At 50.2% G+C, this 21,228-nt stretch overlaps 1 protein-coding gene across 2 annotated transcripts; it reads right to left on the minus strand.

Moving 5' to 3' along the window:
- Positions 1-2,082: 2,082 nt before the first annotated feature.
- On the minus strand, positions 2,083-9,606 carry LOC108503709 (neuropeptide Y receptor type 2-like). 2 transcript variants are annotated; one of them, XM_017827945.1, is made up of 2 exons: positions 9,543-9,606; positions 2,083-3,411 (listed from the first exon to the last, which is right to left on the minus strand). In XM_017827945.1, exon 2 carries the CDS (start codon positions 3,392-3,394, stop codon positions 2,210-2,212), a length of 1,185 nt encoding a protein of 394 aa, XP_017683434.1. In that variant the 5' UTR covers positions 3,395-3,411; positions 9,543-9,606; the 3' UTR covers positions 2,083-2,209. The 2 variants fall into 2 exon arrangements, with proteins under 2 accessions (XP_017683434.1, XP_017683433.1); XM_017827944.1 differs by lacking the exon at positions 9,543-9,606 and adding an exon at positions 4,957-5,121.
- Positions 9,607-21,228: the final 11,622 nt, after the last annotated feature.

Here is a 21,228-nt window from a genome sequence, read left to right on the forward strand (position 1 = left end):
GTCACAGGACAAAACCTTTGGCAAGGGCTCTAGAAGAGCAATTTAGCTCCTCATCCATCTTGGCTGGCAGCATGATTGGCTTCCAAGCTTGCACTGCTAAATTTGTTATTTTACTCTGACATTATTGAGTGTTAAATCATTTTCTGAAGTGTTTATTGGTAATAGTTGAATTCTTTCCACCCATTTAAGCTTCTTTTGAAACACAAACATTTCCTTGTATCTTGGAGCTTGATGGAAAGGTGGGGAAAGTTCCTCAGGAGGATGGATTGTAGAAATGACCAGCTCATTAAGTAGGGACAGAATTTACCAGTGCTGTGGAGGAGAATATCCTCCTCCTTCCACCAGGATGAAACAGTAAACTCCCACTTCCACTCCACAGCACTCACACGAGAAAGGTTAACTTGTGTCTTGGTTCTCCCATCAGGAAGCAGATCACCCTTTTACTGGAACATCAATGACTTCCTGACAGGATCTTCGTAGATCCTGAAGCTCCCTGAGAAGAAAGACAGGCTGTGATCTGCAGGATCAGATGCTGAGGAGGTTATTAGTAATCAGTGTACCCACTGTGTTATTAGTAATCAGTGTGGAGTGGGGTCTGCAGCCTCCACTTGGCATTGATGTCTTTCAGGAAGGAACCAGAAACCACTTTCTTGTACCTATATGGGAAAATGGAGCAGAGGATCAGAGAGCAGAAATAAACAGAGAGATTAAAATCTAGTGTGGCAGTTGGAAGCTGAGCTGGAGAACAAGGGCCAGAGGCAGGTCAAGCTTAGGAGGAGGCAGAAGAGAGATTTTCAAATAAACCCTTTGGCAGTTGATCTCTTGAGGATACAGATGTGACAGCCCAGCAGCCTGATCCAGGCTGATGTACTCAGTACTGGAGGTCCTCTTACCTCTTCTCCTTGCTCCAGTGAAGACCCACAAATCAAAGTTTTTCTTTTCTTTTTATTTTTAATGAGCATGTCTATTGAGTTTCTTTCCTGCATCTGGGAGTTACTTTCCAATCTGATGAACACTGACTTTTAGAGACAACACCAATGACTGGCTGCCGAGATCACAGTAGCAATCAAGGCTCCTTTGATGGCAGAGCTAAAAATACGCTCCCCAGCTGACACAGCCTTCAGGAGGAGAACATATAGTTTGGTTTGAAAGAAAACATCTTCGTCTCCATGTCTTCTTCTGCCAGAGGACACCACATCTGTGGCCACCATGCAAGCAGGTTACATCTGTGCTCTGAACTGCAGCACCCATATACAGACCCATACAACCTCCAGCCTCAGCAAGAGGAAAGCTGTAAACCTCTGAGTGCCTTGGAGAATGGTGTCATTGGCAGTTTTGCCTCTCTGGTCATGTTGGCACCTATCAAGTTATTGCAAGGCAGGAGCCACACCTTAGGGTCTGGAGCAGATTGCCTTTGCCAATCCCTAAGGTTCAGTTTCAGTCCTCTTGATCAGCTGCCCCAGCTCTTCCCTTTCCTTTCCTATCTGCTTCTCTGCCTGCTCTCCTCCTCGCTAAATCGAGGGCCCTGGCTCACAAGCCCTGGCTAATGAGATATTCCCAAAGCCCTGCTTCGGCATTTGTAAAGGAGACAGTGGTAAGTAGTGCCACTGCCACCTCCTGGGCTTTCTGAGGACTAGAGCTCATCCCTGTGAGTTGCAAATGCAGATTCATGCCAATGCTGGGCAAGAGATCATGGATTGCCCAGCTTCAACCTGTGCCAGCCCTCCCCCTTCCCAGGCCAGCAGAGTGCTCTGCGTTTGCAGATCTCCCTCCTCCTGGAGGCATTAGCTAAAGATGGGTCATTAAGGCTTTTGGGTAGGAGAGGTACAGATGAACAATCACACACAATAACAATTCCACATTTATAACATGTAATGTGTCAGGGGGTGAAAGGTTGAGCAACCCACTTTGGCAAGAGGAAATAGCGAAAAGGGCGTATTTTTCTGGCTAAATGAAAGCCTTCTCTCCATGTTATTTTTTTTCATGCGTCGGTGTGCATAACTTGAACGCACAGAAAGGAAAAATTCATTTGTTTGTTCAGGCAGAAGTACACCAGATTTATTGTTCTGAGAGGTACAGGGGGTATTTTTATGTGGCTGTGGTAGGTATAATTGGCAGCACAATATTCTGTCAAAAAAAAAGGCATTCACCCAAGAATGTCTCTGGGCTCAGTCCCAGAGCCTCAGTCCTAGAGGTGGATGACCCATCCCTAAACCTCTGTGGGCAGTGATCCATTGCCAGGAGTCTGTTTGATGCTCCCATTTAGAGTATTGGCTCTGAAGATGTATGACCTCCCTCTAACTGAGCCTTCAGTGTGGAAGCTTTCTGGCTTGTCCTGGCAACGGAAGAACATCAGGAAGCCATTCCGGTAGTTCTTGTTCATCCATCCATAGAGCAGGGGGTTGACAAATGTAGAGCACATGGCCCCAACATGGAAGACAGTGTACAGGAGTTTGTACTCATGGAAGATAAGAACCAGATCAAGATCAATGGCAAGCTGGAATATGTGGAAGGGGAGCCAGCAGACTGCAAATACCACAACTACCATCACTAGCATTTTGGTGGTCTTCCTCCTCCGGCACTGGTTTTCATTCCTAGAAGTGGGACTGACATGGTTTTTCAGCTTGAACCAGATCCTGGTGTAGGCATAACAAATAATTGCAAGAGGAAGAACATACTGCAGGAGGAGCATGGACAGACTGTAGATGGTGGCATCTCTGTTGTTACCAGAGGGCCATTTCTCTGAGCAGACAGCCATCTTGAGGTTGATGGATGGGATTTCCTCATATCGGTACTCTCTGAAGATGGCCAGAGGGCCTGCCAGGACAGCTGCTGCCAGCCACATGACAGCTATGATGGTGAAGCTGAGCCTCTTGGAAATCCTGCTGTCCAGGTGGAACACGATACACCGATACCTGTCCAGGGCAATCACAGTTAGGGTGAGAGTGGACACGTGGACACTCAGAGCTTGAGCATAAGGGACCAGGTGACAAAGAACAGCTCCAAACTTCCACTCGTCCAGCAGGGTGTACACCAGGGTGAAGGGCAGACAGAGTGTGTCCACCATCAGGTCTGCCAGGGCCAGGTTAGCTATGAAGAAGTTGGTGACAGTCCTCATGGTCTTGTACTTGACTATGATGTAGATGACCAGGGAGTTCCCGATGAACCCCAGCAGAATGATGAGGGAGTAGGCAGCAATCAGGACCACCTGGACCCCCAGGATCTTGGTGCTGTCCATCATAACACTGCGGGACCCAGAGAGATCCTGGGTAGGAGTGACAAAGTCCTTGTCATGCCAGCCCTCTGGCAGCTTCTCATCTAATGCCGTCTTCTCCAAGGTGAAAGTGCTGTTGGCTCCCTCAAATGGTCCCATGCCTGGCCTGAGACTTTTCATCAGGAGGAGAAGGAGGTCTGGAACACAAACACAGCAGAATTGAGAGCACGGGAGATAGGAGAGAATCTGCAAGAACTGAGGCTCAAAGGGCGTGTCCCACATGGCATTTTGGGCTAAATAGCAGCAGCAGTGGCATCTTCCCTCCTTCTCCCTTCACACTGAATGGCCCCCTCACTTCTCTTACACCTCTTGTTAGAGTCTATGATCAGCTGAATGCCAGTTCCCCAAGGAAAAGTCAGCAAAAAATGCAACTTTTCACACAAGTTTCTGAGATTCTGTTTGTTTGAATTGGACGGGGAAAAAACCCTCAACCAGCCAGAGCCAAACTGGAAGGTCCTGAGAAGATTGCCTGCGTGGAGCCTCTTTGCACACTGCCTTTTCTGTTCTTCAAGCCAGCCTTTGCAAAACAGGCCAAACATTTGGAACCTCTTGGGGCTGATAGAAAAACTTAATGATGGTGTCACTCATCTTTGATGAGATTTACTTGCCAAAAAAATGCCCTGAGTTCTAACTCCTTAAGAACTAGGGAAGGAGAAAAACAACAAGATGCTCTCAAATTCAAGATGTTTTTCTCCATCTCCCCATAACAATTTGTTTCCAGATTGTGCACCAGTTTTTTTCAGTCTCTTATTTCTCACCTCTCAAGGTGAAAATATCTGTTTCCCTGTCTCTGCATGAGTCTCTGCCACTGCTCCTGATAGTAATGCTGCCACCCAATCAACCCAGTACTGCCTGCTCTCCTGATAATATGGGTAGCACAGCTAACACCATTTTATCAGCCTCCCTCTGCGACCGAAGGTGTCACATACTCATTCTCTGACCCTCATTATCAGGCTCTCAAGGTCCTGTGAACCAAGTAGACACACCAGTTTTCTTTTTCCTTCCCCTGCCAATCTCAAGGTTCCTGAGCACCAGGCAATTATTCCCTTCTTTGCTGACCTTGAAGGTCACAGGCACCCGGTCAGGCAGGTGGTGTTGATGTCCCCATCACAGAACAGGGAAGTGTGAGAGCCCACAGAGCACAGTTACAAGGCCTAAGTAGGGAACTACTGGACAGTGAGACCCATGAACCCTGTGGCCAAGGACACCTCCACTGTCCTTTGCTTCTTTCGAGGATTCAGTGAGTGACTCATTTCTTCTATAGGATTTTTGAGTCTAGACTGATACAACAGGCCGTGTACTAGGATTTGGCCCAATCTGAAGAGGGTCCAGGTGATTATAAATAATAAGCTGTATTATAAATTCTGTATTACTTAGGTGATTAGAAATCATAAGTTAAGTTGTTTATAAATTCTGTATTTTGCTACTTATAGACTGTACTATGCTGATTCTGCTTGTAGAAATCTTGTGCTGCTCCAATCATGAATTCTGTTCTATACTAATCCTAATAGCCTGATAAGGAAATAAAGCTTTAGTTGTAACCACAATTTAGTGCCATCAGCACTGTGCCAAAGATCCCTAAAAGAATCTCTCTGTCCCCTCGTTGTTGGTCACACCCAGGCATCTGCTGGCTTTTAAGAGGAGGGAGCTTCTGCGAGGACAAGCACATGCAGGGCACAAACCACTGAAGCTGTGAACAAGCCTCCAGTGGAGCTGCTGCTGAGCATCCAGGCACAGATAGGCCCGAGACCCAGAGCCCCAGCATCCATCATCATCCTGGTGCTCAAATGCCTGCATGAGATGGCTTTGGGAGCAGGAGCCTGAGAGCCAGAACTGACTCTGCCTGGAACCCCTGGCTGGCGTTCGGTGCCATTGGAACAGCAGAGTGTTGTCACGGCTGGGTTTCCATCGAATCCAAACACAGCAGGAGAAAAGCCAGCTTTGTTACTGGCTCCTCCTCAGCCTCTGTGGCTCAGAGCTGATGCTGGGATATGTGGAGGGGGTGGAAACAGCCCCTCACATATCCTCTGTCCCCAGCACCGTGAGTGGGGCCCCCATTCCCACTGCAGACTTGAACAAAAGTGAGCAAAAGTCATCACCCTGCCCAAAACAGGGAGGTTTGCAGAGCATCATGTGTTTGCAGAGAGGGAAGAAAATACCCTTCCACTAAGGGAGGAAGGCAAAGAGCTTAAATCAAGTGGGAATTAGAGGCAGACTGCTCGATACCTTCTCAGCCTCCTTGAGGAAGAACTGGTCTGGGTTTGTACCAGGAGGGGCAGGAGCACTGCTGACTGGGTGCTGGTGGCCTTCCCACAAGTCTTGTGCCCTGCAAGCCAAAATTTTAAGGACAGCCTGTCCTTGGGAAGGGAGAACACTTTCTGTGCAGAACACCTGCATTTCAGCTGGTTACTTAAACAAATTGCTTAAAATAATGGTGTTGAGGTACTGGGGGTGACAGCAATTACATTGCAATAAAAAATAAATGGCTGCTCGTTCTGTCTTTGCTCCTCAGAGCATAGGTTGTGCTTCCCCCTCAGGACCTGCTTCCAGAAATTTGCCCAGCCAGCTGCAAAGCTGAGACCCTGCAGAGGCCCAGAAGAAGAGCTGCCTGCAGTAAAACTACTCCTGCTTGCACCCTTTCTCCTACCCCCCTCAGTGTCTGATTGCTTGCCTAACATCTCACTCTGCAGACCAATTTATGTCAGTGGTTCCTGTAAATGAGGTTGTTGGGCTCAGATACCACAAGAGTGGAGACCACTAGGGAAGTAGAAAGCTGGGGGGGAAATGGGTGGATCTTCTGGGGTGAGGGTTTGCTTAAAGGGTGATCTCAGACCTCCACAACATCACTGCAACAGCCCTGGAAAGGTAACCCTAAAGACCAAAGAGAGATCCCGACTTCTAAGAAGGGAGAGAGGAGTTCAGAGCCATGCCATGCAGTGGATGCAGTGGAAAGGGGAGCCAGGGAGCAGGCTGGGAAGGTGGCACAGCCACAGCCTTTTCGTCAGAGCCTAACCCCCAGCAGCAGCAGCCCTCAGCCACCTGTGCTGCAGCTGAGCAGAGCAAACCCTACTGCCAGGAGAGCAAAATCGGGGAAGGAAACAGAGCAAGTGCTGGGCACACTTTCAGTGGCTGTGCTTTCCCTGCTTGCTCTCTGTCTGGCTTTTATACCTTCCAGATTGCCCAGCATTACTTTATCGCTTGTTATCCCCTTTTCTGTGGCTTGCCCATCCCATTCGTCTTCAGTACCCAAGTCCTGGCACAACACCAGTGGGCACTCCCTTCCTTTTTTTCCCATCTCACCCACCACTGCCTATTTCCTTTCACTGGAGACTGGCAGCTACACACCATCTGAGAGGAGCCAGGAACATCATAACTATTGGAGCTGTTTTGCTTCCTAACAAAATGGCCTTAATGGAGTTACTATTTGATTTGGTTTGTTTTGTTTTTTTTTTCCAGAGGGGAACTATTGCAAATCAATTAAGACATTTTAATTAAGAGACAAAATGGTCATAATAAATGTTCCCACTCCAGGGGCTGCCTGGAGGTCGCTGGGATGCTGCTAGGACTGGACTGAGGTCTGTTCCAGCAAGTAATGGAAGTCCTGGCATATGTGTAGGCAGCTGTCAGGCACACGCTCCCCTGCCTAACAGGCCTGCCAGGCTAGATGGAAAAATCCTTGGAGCTGAGAGCCCACTACTTTTGGGACAACAAAGCAGCAGGACAGACCATGAGGAGGCAGAAATACTACCCTAAGCCCTTTCCTTTGTGCTGAGCTGCCATGAAGGGATGCAGAAACAGGGCGCTGCCTGTATCAGGATAACCATAATCCTCACCCTCTCCCCCAGCTGAGGTTCAGCCTGAGACAGGACTGAAGCTCCGGGATGGCTCCCAGTGAGGCAGAGGGCTGTGCCAGCAGGCTTCAGCATTTGGGAAGGGGAGAAGCACAGAGGAGCCATTCACTCAGCACTCTGCTGTCAATGACTGAGAGGGACAGTGACCAGTGTGACAGGTCCAAAATCCATTCCTACAGGGGGCCTGCAGTAGGTGCCCTGGGACTCATGCACTTCTGCTTCCTGGGATGCCCCAGCTCCCTCCATGTCCCTGCTGCAGCCCCAGGCACACAGCCAGCCTGGTGCAGGTCCATCAGGGCACATCCAGGCCTGGAAGAGCCACTTTCAAAGCCTGGCACGGTTCAGAAAGCAGGGCTGGAGGGGTGGGCAGAGGGCTGGAGAAAACAGAGCTTGTTAATTAGAATTTCTCTTTTTGTCCAAATAGCAAAACTGATTGGTTTGATTTGAAAGGAGGTAGTGGAGGGACTTGGGGCAGCCTCTGCTCGCTGGCTAATGACAGCTACAACCTTCTTTTACAGCAGAGCTGGAGTGTGTGAGGGCTGAGGCTGGTGGATACTTCTATCACTTGGCTCACTGGTTTCTTCCACGCTGTGTCCTTCCTCCAAAGCGGCTCAACTTCATGAAATCCCTTCATCTCCACCATCCCAGTCAGGAGCACTGATTCATCTCATCCCCAGACCCATATTCAGACAGGTGTCCATGGCAAGGAGGTCTGAGACCATCCCTCACCACTAGAACCTGGTAGTCACCCTAGGACAAGCCACCTTCTACCACCTTCACATTCCCCTCCAGCACTTGAGAGGCAGCAAAGTTCAGCCCTGCACCCCACAGCACTTAAGGGAGGAGAACACAACAAACTGAGATATGGAGGTTAACCAGCCTGCCAGAGACCACACAGCACATCCACGATAGGGCTGGGAACAGAGCCCAAGTTTTCTAACTCCAGCCTCCTGCATTTACCACCAGAGAAGACTCTGCATCTCTCAGCATAAAACCTGAACAGAGATTTCAGGAACTATGTAAAAATGGAATATGTGACTGAGGAAGGGGAGTGGGTTTTGCCTTCTCTGTGTGGGCAGGTTTCAGGACAAACAGCAGCTCTGGGATGATTTCCTGTAGCCAAAGAGAAATCATCCCAGGTCCTTCCATCTCCAGTAAAGGGGTGATTGTCCTGTTATGACACTATGGCAGAAGGCAAGACCCTCTGATCTGCCCATCCTCTGTTCCAGCTTTGCGAATTATCTATCCAGCTCAGGCCCACTGGCACAGAAACCTCATGGCATCAGACACTGATTGCCACCCAGAACTGCTCCCGGAGAGCCCCAGCATAGAACTGGCACTGGGAGACAAAGTGCAAGGAGGAGGAGAAGCACCAGGGATTTCTTGTGGTTCCTCACACTAAATATTTTCGCATCCCTGCCTAGGCTGGAGCCATGGAAGACTCTGAAGGAGACGAGGCAAAGACCCAGCTCAGGACAGGATGAAAAAGAAGGGGGTGAGAAGAGATCTGTTTGGCAGGGATGCATGCTTTTTCATGGGAATTTATTCTACAGAAAGCAGGGGGGAACAGTGCAGGGCCCTCTGCCCTGTGGGACGTGCCACAGGAGCAGAGCAAGGCTGGCTGGGAGAAAAGGCTCAGCAGGTGACACTGTGATGGAGACACACTGGTTGTTGTGGATGCAGAAAGGCAGAGACACCTTGGTGGATGGATCCTGGTTAACCAGGGGAGCCCGTTACCTCCTGAAATTTGGATGAGACAAGGGAGCAGAGGGAAATAACATCTCATTAACACAGAGAAACCCCAGTATCCTGCTTTGGGACAGACCAGAAACTCTGTAGGTGAAATGCAGCTGCAATGGGACTATAAGAGGATTTCTCTGTTCAACAATTAACATCAATGAGTGCAAAGAGAAAGCATGCACCGATTTTCCTCCTGCAGTCCCCCTATCTCCCTTTGCATCTCTCTCTCTGAGGGCACTGATCTGTGGCAGCACTGAGTGCCAGCAGTGCGTGCAGTCCCAGCACGGAGCAGCTACGGGAGGTTTGTACCAAGCCACGAGGAGGCAAATTGCGAGAGAGATCAGGATTTCTCGGACAGCCACACACTCAGCCCCACACCTGCAGTGCACTGCTCCGAAGCTGTACGTGCCTGGGTTCTGCAGCCCCCTGGAGCAACCTGCTCTCCTGACTGTTCTCACTCAGCATCCTGCTTCCCAGGTTCCCTGCTTCTGCTCGCAGACCTTTCGAAGCTCTCCTGCCAGTATTTCTTGTTCACTTTATTCCAGCTCTCAGGGCTGTCAGTCCCCAAATCCACTTTCCCAAAGATGCTCAGAGCTTTTTTTGCCTGAGCCATGTGGCATGGCCAAGTCCTGGCCCCATCTCAGCCCTGCTGCTCAGATAAGCCCTCCCCGACCTACCTGCAAAGGCCAGAGTGTCCTCCTCCTTCAGGAACTGAGCTGCTCACCACCAGTTACTGCCTCATTGCTGGCCAGGACGGAGCACTTGGTCCTCTCCACTCTCTGGAAGTCAACCTGTGGCAAAGAGGTGAAAGGCACTTTTCTGCAACTGTCCTCGGAGAAGCGTGGAAGTCAGGAGAGGATCTGGGTTGCCAGAGGGTGCTTCATTGCCAGGGGTTGCTTTGGAACCCCACCATGAGCATCTGGAGAGCCCCCTCTCACAGGATGACTGACAGCCCCTGTCTCACAAAGCTGGATGCTGTGTTCGCTCCTGAAGGAGAGAAAGGCAGAGAGCGTGTGTTTAACAAACAGGAATGGAAAGGGGGAGGGAGCCTGCTGCTGCTGTTTATACAGTGTTCAGCCACTGAGGGGCTTCTTGCATCGAGCAGAGAGAAGCTTTTCCACCACATCCAGTTTCCTCTCTAGGGAGAAGTGGTGGGAGCTGGAGATCTGCAGGCTCCTCGTCCACGCCACTGACCTGGGCAAGTGTTCATCCGCCCTCACTCCGTAGCTGTCCCATCTCCTCAGACTTTAAATTCGTTGGGACTAGCATAGTCCTGTCCAGAGATGGATCTCCCCTGCAGCAAGAGGTCTGCAGGTCCTGCAGTTCAGCAGAGCCTTCACAGACCTCTCTCCATCCTCCTCTGCCTCAGTGTTTAGAGCATACCCTGCACAGAGAGATCTGCTGCTGCGGGACAGGCCTTCAGGTACTCCTGAGATGCAAACAAAAGTAATGCTGAAAAGTTTTAGCCACTTGGCAATGGCTCAGTCTGCTCCAGAGCCAGATTCAGTGTGAACATGGAGCTTGAGTGAATTCCAATTTTAGGGTGCTGTCCACACACCTGGAGCAAGAAAGAGGGAGAGGCACAAAAGCAGCAGCATCATGTCCAAATCTGCAAAATACAAACTCACTGGAGCCCAGGAAAGCACCCTAAGATCAACACATGGATGCAGACAAGCACAGCTTCCTACCTGTCCAAAGGCTTTGCCTTCAAAGAGAAGTCATGTGTGTTCTTAGCATAGGATTTCCACCTCAGGCAACGTGTGAGTTTGCAGCTCACCTGGGCTAGGAAATGTTCCCAAAGCCTGGGGAGAAGGACACCTCTCCTCGGCTTCAAGTACCTACAGTTAGAATTTTATCAGAGAAGTTTTGCTCTTTACCCCCACAGTGGACTTTGGTGTCCTTGTCTTTGTGAGAACGGAAGCAGGGAGGCTTTTCAACCGATGTTTTATGCCACAGAAGTCACAATACACCAAGAAAAAGAAAACACTCCAATGGCTCAGCAGAAAAAGGTGAATTAGAACATTCCTGAAATCACATAGAAAATGACACTTGAACCCAAGACTTGGACAAGGGGCCTCATGAGTCCCATCCTCCCCCTTGCTCTCACTGTTTCCCCTTCAGAGAGGAAAGAACTCTGCATAAAATCCACCAGCTGTGCTATTTGGATTTTTGTGGGAGTTTTGTGTCTTCTGCCCCTTCGTTTTCCCTGAGGCTGTTGATTTAGCTGCTAAGGAAAGCTGAGAGTGGAGGGAAGCAGGACAAGACAAAGCTGCTTGGAAGGAACCATTGTTGTCTCCCAGTGGTCTGCAGAGAGAGGCAAAGAGCAGCTAATGGGGAGTGGTACATGCTATTCCCCCCATTCCTGGTAAATGGATATTCCTCCTCTCCAGGGTCCTCATCAGTGGATGGTTGATTTCTGCTCAAGTGAGATTTTTTCCTCCTTCTCTTCTTTGTAAGACTTTTTTTGCCCATTCCCCAGATTCCTTTGCTACAGCTCTCTACTCTTCTCTTCCCGGGGCTGGAATAAGATGCCTGAGGAGAAGGCAGTGATTGACAGGAGAGAAATTTGTGAAGCTGTGAACCTTCATCAGGACCATGGGGTGAATTCCAGCCATTTTTGGCACGTGGTGCTTGCTGGATGACAGCAAATGCAAACTCTTAAATCATGGATTAGTCAGTGCAAGTCCCCAAGACATCCTCTCCCACAGTCTCAGCGGTCCAGTGGAGGGATTAGCACCAAAACATGCTGTGCTCCAAAACATCAGCTCACCTTTTCTACCAGACAGAATAGTGCAGTGAGGTACAGTCGAGCCCTCAGCTGTCACCCCAACTGGCAGCCACCAAGCCAGGGTTTGTCCCCACTCCCTCCACACTCCCCATCCCTCTCCCTGGAGCCAGGCTCCTCTCACGGCACTGCAGACACGGGCTGCCTGCCAGTCTGCCTAATCTCACCCAGCTACAACATAATTACTGCCGGCAATGAGAGCAGCACAGCCCTGGTGCTGCCTGGCCCTTGGCTTATCCACAGGGAAGGGACACCCAGGGCCTGTAGTGCCAGAATCCTCACACTGCTGGTGGGTTGAGAGGAGCAGTCACGGCACAAGCTGTGGCAACCTGAACACCAAAGTGCAAAACAAGCTCCCCCCACAGCTGACAGATCCCAAAGCAGCTGAGGGGCTTTCCAAGCTTCAGATGGCAACTACACCCCGAAGGAGGTGGATGGAGAAATACGAAGCTGGTGCCTTGCATTGTCCTGGGGCGTGGAAGGCTGCGCAGCCCTGAGCAGAGGTGCCAGGGCCCACTGAATGCACTGTTGTAACCTCAGACCCTGGGGCATTTGCACACACAGGCTGGATACGCACAAATGCCTGCACAGGTGTCCCAGGAGTCTCGTGTCCTTTCAAACATGGGATCGTTCAAAGGATCTTGCCTTTCCCGGTGGCTGGGCTTTGATTAGGCAAAAGCGAGTCTGCTCACCCGTGCTTCTGAGAGTACAACAATGAATGTTGTGCTCCAGGGAGCAAAAATTATGTCAAAAGGCTGAGAAATGGGGCAGAGGAAAGGTCTGCCTTTAGGCCCATGATCTGCTCTGCCTCAGTGAGCAGGCAGGTCCTCAATCTGATCACCTTGCAGCTGTAAACCATCCACTGTAGCTCAACTTCTTTCAGAAAAGGAAGGCAGATTATCTGTTCACTCCCTGGGAGCAATCTCTAAGAAAACTGTTACCAAGGCTTCCAGATGCTCTAGTTCATCCTGCTTCATCTGGAGCAGCAACACTGACACACTTTAGAAAGCAGCTTTTCATTTTTTAAACATCTGTTTAATTCCACCTGCATGTAACCAAAATATTTCCACTTCTCCTTCCTGTGGTGTCAAGCCTGTGTTTTCCTGAGCAGCCTCCAAAGCATCAGCAAGTTGTGGTAACACAAAAGCCCCTTTTCCATTTGAGCCCTGGAGTTCACGGATGCAGTGGATTTGGGAGTCTGATGCATTTTGGAACTAAATTAGCCACAAAGAAACTCAGGGGTGGGAGGGCGGATAGAAAGCTGTCTTCATCCTCTCTGAATTTAAAAGCAGGTTCTCATTTCGTAACAGCTTTTTGTCCCCACGTAAACATTTCTGGAATTAGTGAAAGAGCAGAGACAGCATCAGGGACAAGGTTTTGCTAAAATACCCGAATGAACTGTCACCACAATGAGAGGCACTGGAGAAGCAGGAGGAGAGATGAACTCTTCAGGGTTGTCCTGGGCCTGCCACAGCTCTGCTCTCCTTCAGGGCAGGAAGAAGTCAGGGATGCTGAGTGTGTCTGCAGGATGAGGGTCAGTGAGTCAGGAAGGAGGAGATCATATGGAAAAAGATTAATAGGGTTTGTGTCCTGCTAAAGTGGACACACATCACCACACTTCAGCTCCTGCCCCACTGGGGTCAAACCCACAGGGCTCATTTGATTAAGTTGATTAATGCCAAGGAGGGTTTACTCCTTCCATCCCCCTCCCACCCCTGGATCTTCATCTGACACACAAAATCCCCTTTATCATCCTCACATCAGGGCAGAAGGACTCCAGGCAGCTCAGCAGGGTTCCTCTGGGCAGACATCAGTGCCGCTGAGCCCAGAACTGGCCCCTGGATTTAGCTGCTGTTTCTGCAAGTCACGGCACTCAGAGCTTTGCTAATTTATTAGAGGGTTGTTGCTTGTTGTTTGTGTACCAAGCCAGGTAGAAAACAGCTTCTGCAGAAGAGGATAATTGCAGTCAGATAAGCGCTTCAGAGCCAGGATTGCAAAAATACGATATGTTGTGGACCAGCAGTTGTCTGGATAAACTAGAAACATGGATGAATTTTTGGGTCCAAGCCTGTTTCCCCATCTATCACAGATTCCCTATCTACCTTTGGGCAAATCACTTGATGTGTCTCAATTCTCTGCACATAAAAAAAGTGATAAAAATGCTTAACTCTGGCAAACTCACTCCTGGATCGGTGGCCTACATGCATTACGAGGGACCTGGTGCAGCAGTGGCAGCTGTTTTCCCATGTTGCCTCATGAGATTTCTTTCTAAGTTGCCCATCTCATTTAGGCAGCGTGTTCTGCAATCAGGGTCTTGCTCTCCCAGGCTGGATACTCCTGTTTCATAGTCCCACAATGAAGTTACAAATCTGTGCCCAGTCTGTCACTCACGAGATGACAAACAGTGCTATAAATGCTGGATTGTGTGATGGGAACAGGCAGAGCTGGATGGGTTGATGGCAGCCCCAGCCTAAAAGTGTCATGACTGAAGATGATGCAATTTGCTGGAAAATTCAGGGCATGATGTGTCTCCTGTGGGCTTGGTGCTGCCAAAAGGCACCAGGTTTCCAGGAGCTGAGATCCAGTGCTCAGCACCACCTCAGCAGCAACAGGATTGTATTTGCTACTTCACTACCTCACTCCATATTTCCTAGTCCTGTGGGGACCCCCATCAGCTGTCAGCAGGGAGCAGTTTGCCCTAGCCACACTTAGCTCTGTGGTGACAGGCCAGCAGCAGTGTCTGAGCACACCAGCACTGCTGGTGGCTCTTCACACCAGAGCAGGAGGGTCAGATCCACTCCTGATACAAATCCGGGGATTTGGCTGGGAATCTGTTTGGCTCTGTGTTCCCTAGAGACATGACTCACAAGCCTCTGTCTGACACCAAAAGATAGGTATGATGCCAAGTGCCCCATGGGAGAGAGCAGCACCCCCAGGGTACAAGCAGAGCACGCACAAGCTGAGCAGAGACGGTGCTGGAAAGCACAAAGCCTTATAAAGGCAGTGCTCCAGGTTTGTCCTTCTCTCAGCTCTTCCAGGCGATGAAAAGGACAACTCACAGCCCTAATTAACTGGAACATGCTAATACCACTGAGCTTCCCTGGCCAGCAAATTTGGCACAAGGCGTATGGGACACTTTCCAAACAACTGCTCAGGGGAGCGCGTGCCTGCAATGTATTATTCGATGAGCAGTTTCCTCTCTGCCTTCGCTGAAGAGCTCAGACCAGACACATGAGGGAGGTGAGTCTGGAGCCTGCAAATCCACTTTGAAAGCTATTTCGTGCCGGAGGGAAAAGAGACTTATTTCTCCCCAGGCATTTAAAGTATTTAAGGTACCAGGGGAAATATGGCTTTGTTACCTCTGGGAGGGCTCAGGGCTTCTGAATGCTGCAGCTTGTGGTGCTCAGCTTCCCATGGGGAAATCCACATTCCTTCAGGGTGACATTCACTCTGGGCAGAAGATGTTCAGCTTTCCACAACACTCTTATTCCAGGACCAGAGGGTGTGCATTGTCATTTTGCAGGGTGGAGCAGAGGAGCCAGCCCAGGTAGCCAGAGAAAGGGGAAAGGTGGCAGGGGCCCTGACACTGTGTGTCCAGGATGGGTTATTCCCTCTTTTGACAGCTATCCTGGGCAAGGCAATGCTCTGGCTTATCCCCCTGAAAAAGAAGAGAGAAGGAGCCTGCCCAGCTCCTATTACAAATAAATCAGTTTGTGAGCTTTGGATGGGAAACAAAGGGCAGGGCTCTGAAAAAGATCAATTAGTCCCCGTGGTAAGATCATCACTCTCAGCATTTACTGTACTTTCAAAACTGGAGGTAGGAGCTGCAGCCTCCTGAAGACCACAACGTGCCTCTGGCCTTAGTTTCAGCCTGGCTGCCTCCCAGGGCAGTCCTGGCCCCAGGGATGTTCAGGGCAGCTCAGGCACAGGGTTTGGATGGCAGCAAGCTGTCCAACCAAGCACTGCCACAACCTCACCAGTACAGACACCAGGAATATCTCAGAAGGTTTGTGCAGTATTCCCAGGACCATATTGGTTTGACCATTCATCCTTCCCCCTCCTCAAGGCTAAAGGACTCCTCCTCCCCATCACCAGCAGCCTCTTTCATGGCCCTGCATTCCTCCTCCTGGGCTGACCTGCCCCTCATCTTTGGCATCTCCTGTGGCCATTGGCTGTGTGGCTGGTCATGACACCCTGTGCTCACTGAGGGCACAGCTCTCCCCCCTGCCTCCCCATCACATCCTTTGCAAACATTCGTTGTTATGGTGACAGCTCCAGAAGGAAAATCTTTTTGAGGATCTTTCTGAGTTTTTAACAAAGGTACAGCTACTTTAATTATTTTCTCTAAGGGAGATGGTTATCTTGCTCAATGGCAACTGAATTTCTTTCATTTTGTTTCTGGTGACCACTTTGATATTGCTCAGGCTCCGGCTTTCGCTGTGTGGCTGTAAGAAATTGGAAGGGGGAGAGGTAAAACCAGGTGCAAAAAGCTGCTTCTAAATCCTGCTGGGGGTCACAGGAGGTGCATCCAGGCTGAGGCTGCCAAGGTGCAGACAGTGTGGAGTTTGAGTTTCTCCAAAATGAATGAGATTTTGGAGCACATCTGCATCTTTCTCAGATAGCAAAGTGCAAAGTAAATAGCAAGAGAGGACATTTATTACCGATAACTTGTGCTGTGCATGAAATGCTGCACTGAGAGATATTTGTGGAATCTTCTGCAGAAACAACCCTTGGCTTTTGAAGGCTGCATGCTGGTAAATGAATTCTTTCCATCTCCACTGAATGGACTGAAGACTTTTATATGTGTCATCATGCAGAGGACTGTGCTCTGTAGCTGTCTTTAATGCAAGTAATGAATATAGCAAACAGCCTCAGATCAGCCAAGAGAAAGCAATCTGTGGACATGATGTGACCACATGCCTGGATTTCATGGCTACTGTGTTCTGACTGTGGAATATGGATGCTCATAGACAGGACTCCAGCATCTTGAGCAGCCAAGCCTGTCCAGCCCATTTTTGTAAGATGAGATCATGAGGACCTTTCCCACTGAGCTGAGGTCAGAAATATAAAAAACATAAAACCCAAATCCCCCACATGCTTCAGGCTCTGCAGAGGCAGCTCAACACGTGAAGGCTCAGCAGCCTCACCATGAACAAGGCATCCAAATGCCAGAGAAGAGTGTTCCAGAGCATCCTTTACCCAGTGACCAGTGGATTGGCTGGGGGCTGACTCATGACCCATGGAAGGCTGAGAGGACAAAGCTGCTCTGGTGTCATCTGACCAAGCCTGTGCTGTATGTGGAGTGTCACAGAGGTTTCATGCTCAGCTCAGAGTAAACAGACAAACAAGCAGCAGCCAGAAATGTTAATATTTGCAGAAATCTCCTGGTTTTGGCGCCTGGGTGCAGGGCACTGAAGGATGCTGGTGGAATGCAAACGTGGTGGATTCCTGGCTGCACGCAGGGGTGGCATGGGGAATCTCACATGTCAGAGAGACATGCTGCCTGACAGGCCTGGGAAGGGAAACTGGGCTAAGGAATTCAGCAGCAAATGAAACTGGTCCCTTGGGATTGAGTTATTTGAGCATCCCCTCGAAAAAAAGAAGTCATGATTAATCCATGTTCATCCTCCTGTGCTTGTTTCAGAACCTGTTTCCTACATGCTGGCACCAGTGGGCTGTGGGTGCCCCCTCCCACAGCCCCAGTACCCTCAGAGCCATGCAGCATCCAGGGGCTCAGAAGAGTCCCAGTCCAAAGGTGCAAGGTCCATGCAGTAGGAGGTGGATTTGTCCATGCTGATCCTCATCCCTTCTCTCGGACACATGAGGGACAAAATGACACAAACCATTAAACTCCTGCCCTTACTTGACCTGGGTTCTTTCATGGCATGTTTGGGATGTTTTGAACTTGCTCAACACCTCTTGCCATCCCTACCAGTCTCTTATCTGGACCGTGGCTGCCAGTTCGTGGAGGTATTTGTGGCTGGTCAGACATCTTCAAAGGCTCCAGAGCCTTCAGAGCTCTGACTTTAGCAAAACAGCCGTGTCATTTGGGCCTTGGAAGAAAATATTGGCAAATAATGGCCTCGCTTTTGGTCACCTTCATTCTGCAGCTATTTATCCAAAGATACCATATCTCAGAGCATTGCTTCATTTCCTGCTCACTTCTCTAACCGAGGCCTTTAAATCATGTTCCTGCAGCTGAGGTCACGGAGGGATGCGTAATATCCATTAACAGTGATGCTGCTGTTACCTTGATTCACCTCACCCCTTCTTCTTTTACTCTTTTCTTTCTGTTTACAGTAATCCCTTTCCATTCCTTCTCCCTCCTGGTCTCAGTGCAGGAGAGCTGGCAGGAGCCCTTGGAAGCAAAGCTTCCTGGGATGCAGCCTGCTTTTAGGGACAGGGGGAGTCTGGGGATTTCTCCTGGTCTGGCAGCACCCCACTCTCTCCTGGTCAGAGATGCCATAGGCAGTTGGAAGGGCTGGCTCCAGGGTGCTCCATCCTCACTGCCACAGAGTCCTTCCCTTGGGGCTTGTCCAGGTCAGCACACAGAAAAGATCAGTCCCAATTCACCCCTCTGCCCCAAGCCTGCCCCACAGCTGGGCACTGCTCAGGCAGAGCCGTAGGGGAGAGCACGATCCAGAGGAATCAAAGTCCTTGGTGTGTATTTGTACTCAAACCAAGGTGAAACAGGGAAATCAAAATGCAAAGCTTCTCATCCCATGTGGAGCTTCCCTGCCTGCATTTGGAGAGCCAACACAAGGGACAGACACTGTGCATCAGCAGTTGCTTCCCCTTCTACTCATGTTATCACTGAGAGCCCAGTGAAGCTCTCCAGCAGCTGAACCCACCATACTTCCCGCTTCATCCCCATCCTTCTGCAAGGCCAAACTGTTCCTCTGACACCCATCTCCCAGAATACATGTTTAATGCATAGAGCAGAGAACGGTGAAGGGTTTTGGACCCAATACATGTGCTTTCAGCCAAACCCTTCCCAATCCACATTATCCTTCATCTCCCCAGTGCATAATCAAACTCTCCAAACACAGCGTTCTCAGGTCCCAGCCCAGAGCTCGGAGCCTCCCGAGAGGGATATGCTAAAAAAAGAAAGAAAAACATTACATTGCCAACTGAAGTGAGTGCTGAAAGGAAAGAGATGCCAGGAGCACTTAAACAGGAATCTGAGACTGGAGGACGCTCGGGTGTGTGTTTTCAATCCACAGATGGGAGACGTGTTCACTGGGAAATGACTGCCACTCACTGCTAGTTTTACACCTCGTAGTTGATGTCCCAGAAAGTGAAATGACCATGACAAGGACACCCCATCTGTATTAGAACTTCCTTCTTGGATTGATGGAATAGTGCAGCGTGTGTTAAAATGGTGCCACTCCTCCTTTGGCTCTGAAATCTGTGTTTGCAGCTCAAATCTGCAAAGATGGAAATAAGCAATTTTATATGGGCGACAGGTCCTCTCAGCAGCAAGGGGAGTTGTTTGGGAAAGCCAAGGCATCAGGGGGTCCAGGACACTGTTGGGTGCTGCGGGATGTCCTGCAGGACGTGGACCCAATCTGGCAGCTCCACGCCCTGGTACAGAGCATTGGTTCCATGAGAGCAGCATCCCACAGTCCTGTGCCTCTGGTAGGTATCCGCTGGCACAGGTGCCATGCCAGGGGGATGCTCTTGCTGTTCACACTGCACCAAGGGACCAGGACTAGGCTCCAGCTGGGGCTGACAGGGGATCTGATGGGGAAACCCGACATCAGCTGAGCTATCCCAAATTCTCGTCTTTCAGAGTGAAGCTTCAGTTATCTGGCTACAGAAGGACTCACCTCTCTGAACAATGGGCCTACAGCTGTCACCTCCCTGGACTCCATAACCAGCCCAACGAGGAGGGATGAGCTCTCTGAACAGAGCACAGATGCTGATTCACAGGGACATCTTCCAGCACTGATGGCTCAGGGTACAGGGAAATGTAACCTTTGGCAGCACATTCCAGATCTCTGCTGAAAAGCAATTATTGATGCTTTGGCCTCTATGCAAAGCCACACAAATAACAGACCGTGGTGCTGCCACAGGTCAGGGAGCAGCATCCTGACTCACTCCGGGCCGTGTGTCTTGTCTGATCATCTGTGTGTCTGTGCACAGTCTGTAACATCTCCTGGAGGAACGGTGGCAAAGCCAGGAGATCAGAGGCTCGACTCAGATGATCAAGCCATTTCGCTCTCAAAAAGATGCATCTAAGCAGATGATTCAGGTCCCATCCAAAATCCACAAGTTCAATGCCAGCTGTTCCTCAGGATTGCTGGCACGTAGCGGGAGGATGGGACGGAACGCCAGCCACTCTCCTGCCACGTTGGGCTGGCACTGGCACTGCTCCCAGCAAGCCCTGGCCTGTTCACATGGAGAGAGCCAGCCTAGTGGAAGCACAAAACTGCAAACGTGGGGAGTGAGGTTTTGCTGTATTAAGTCATAGCTAAGTGGAGATTGTTCAGGCATCCCTGGATCTTGGTGTCACCATCCTAGCGATATTCCCAGGAGGACTCTGCTGAGTTGTGCAGTGGAAAGGGTAAAAGGCAGCGATGGGAGTAGGTTCAGCCTGCTGGAAACAATTCCTGCCCAGTGAGCGCTTCTTGTCCCCCAGTGCCCACTGAGCAGCAGGGACTGAGCACCCCTGTCCCACTGCCACCATGGGTACTGGAGCAGGATGGTGCAGCAAACTCTCACCTCCCTCAGTGAGCTGGAGCAGGTTCTGAGCTCCCAGGGTAACTGTATGGGAGCCTGACCTTGTTGCTGCCCGTGGATGCCACTTGCTTGGCCACCCAGAGGCCAAGGGGTGCACCTTGCTTGCCCATGGCCAGCATCCCCCAGGACTGATTGCAGATCATGCACTCAGCAGTGCTCCAAGTCTGAACATCAGTGCAGGGCTGTGGCTGAGTGTGTGACCCTGAGGGGCTGCTGGGAACATAGGAAAGGCTGATGCCTGCAGGCAGGGCTGCTGTGGCCACATGCCAGTGAGCAAGCACGCACAGTGCAAGAGAAAGCCTGGCAAAATCCCTCAGACAAGCAAATGAAGATGGGCAGAAATATTTTCTGCGCTAATTGCACTGCTCTAATGAGGAGAAGACAGAGCACCAGGAGGAGGAGGGCAGTGGATGGACAGTGCCGGGCACATCACCCTATTGTGGACGTGCTCTGATGCTAATAGTGGTTAGGAGACAGGTGGTCTCTACAACTTTTTCAAGTCCCTGTGCCCTGCTCCTTTCAGCTTTATTTGCTTTTAGTTCCAGTATTGAAAGTTCTTGTAAGTTTTCTCACGTGTCCGCCAGTATTCGCCACTTCCCACAACATTCCAGGGCCCATCATCAGGTGACCACACAAGGATGAAAGCCCTTCCTTCTTTCTTTGTTTCACTAACAAGCCCACAGCTCTTGTGATTTCTGAGCTGACCCAAAGCTGTGACTCCAAAGTGTTGGCTGGAGTTGTGCTGTGAAGGTCCTGTGAGTAGGGCAGAGACGGGGAGGCTTTGGCCTGGAGCTCATTTCTGTGCTGCAGGCTCAATGTGGCAGTGGGGCAGGAGC

Source organism: Lepidothrix coronata, unplaced genomic scaffold (assembly GCF_001604755.1).
Source record: "Lepidothrix coronata isolate B3197 unplaced genomic scaffold, Lepidothrix_coronata-1.0 Scaffold144, whole genome shotgun sequence".
NCBI lineage: Eukaryota > Metazoa > Chordata > Aves > Passeriformes > Pipridae > Lepidothrix > Lepidothrix coronata.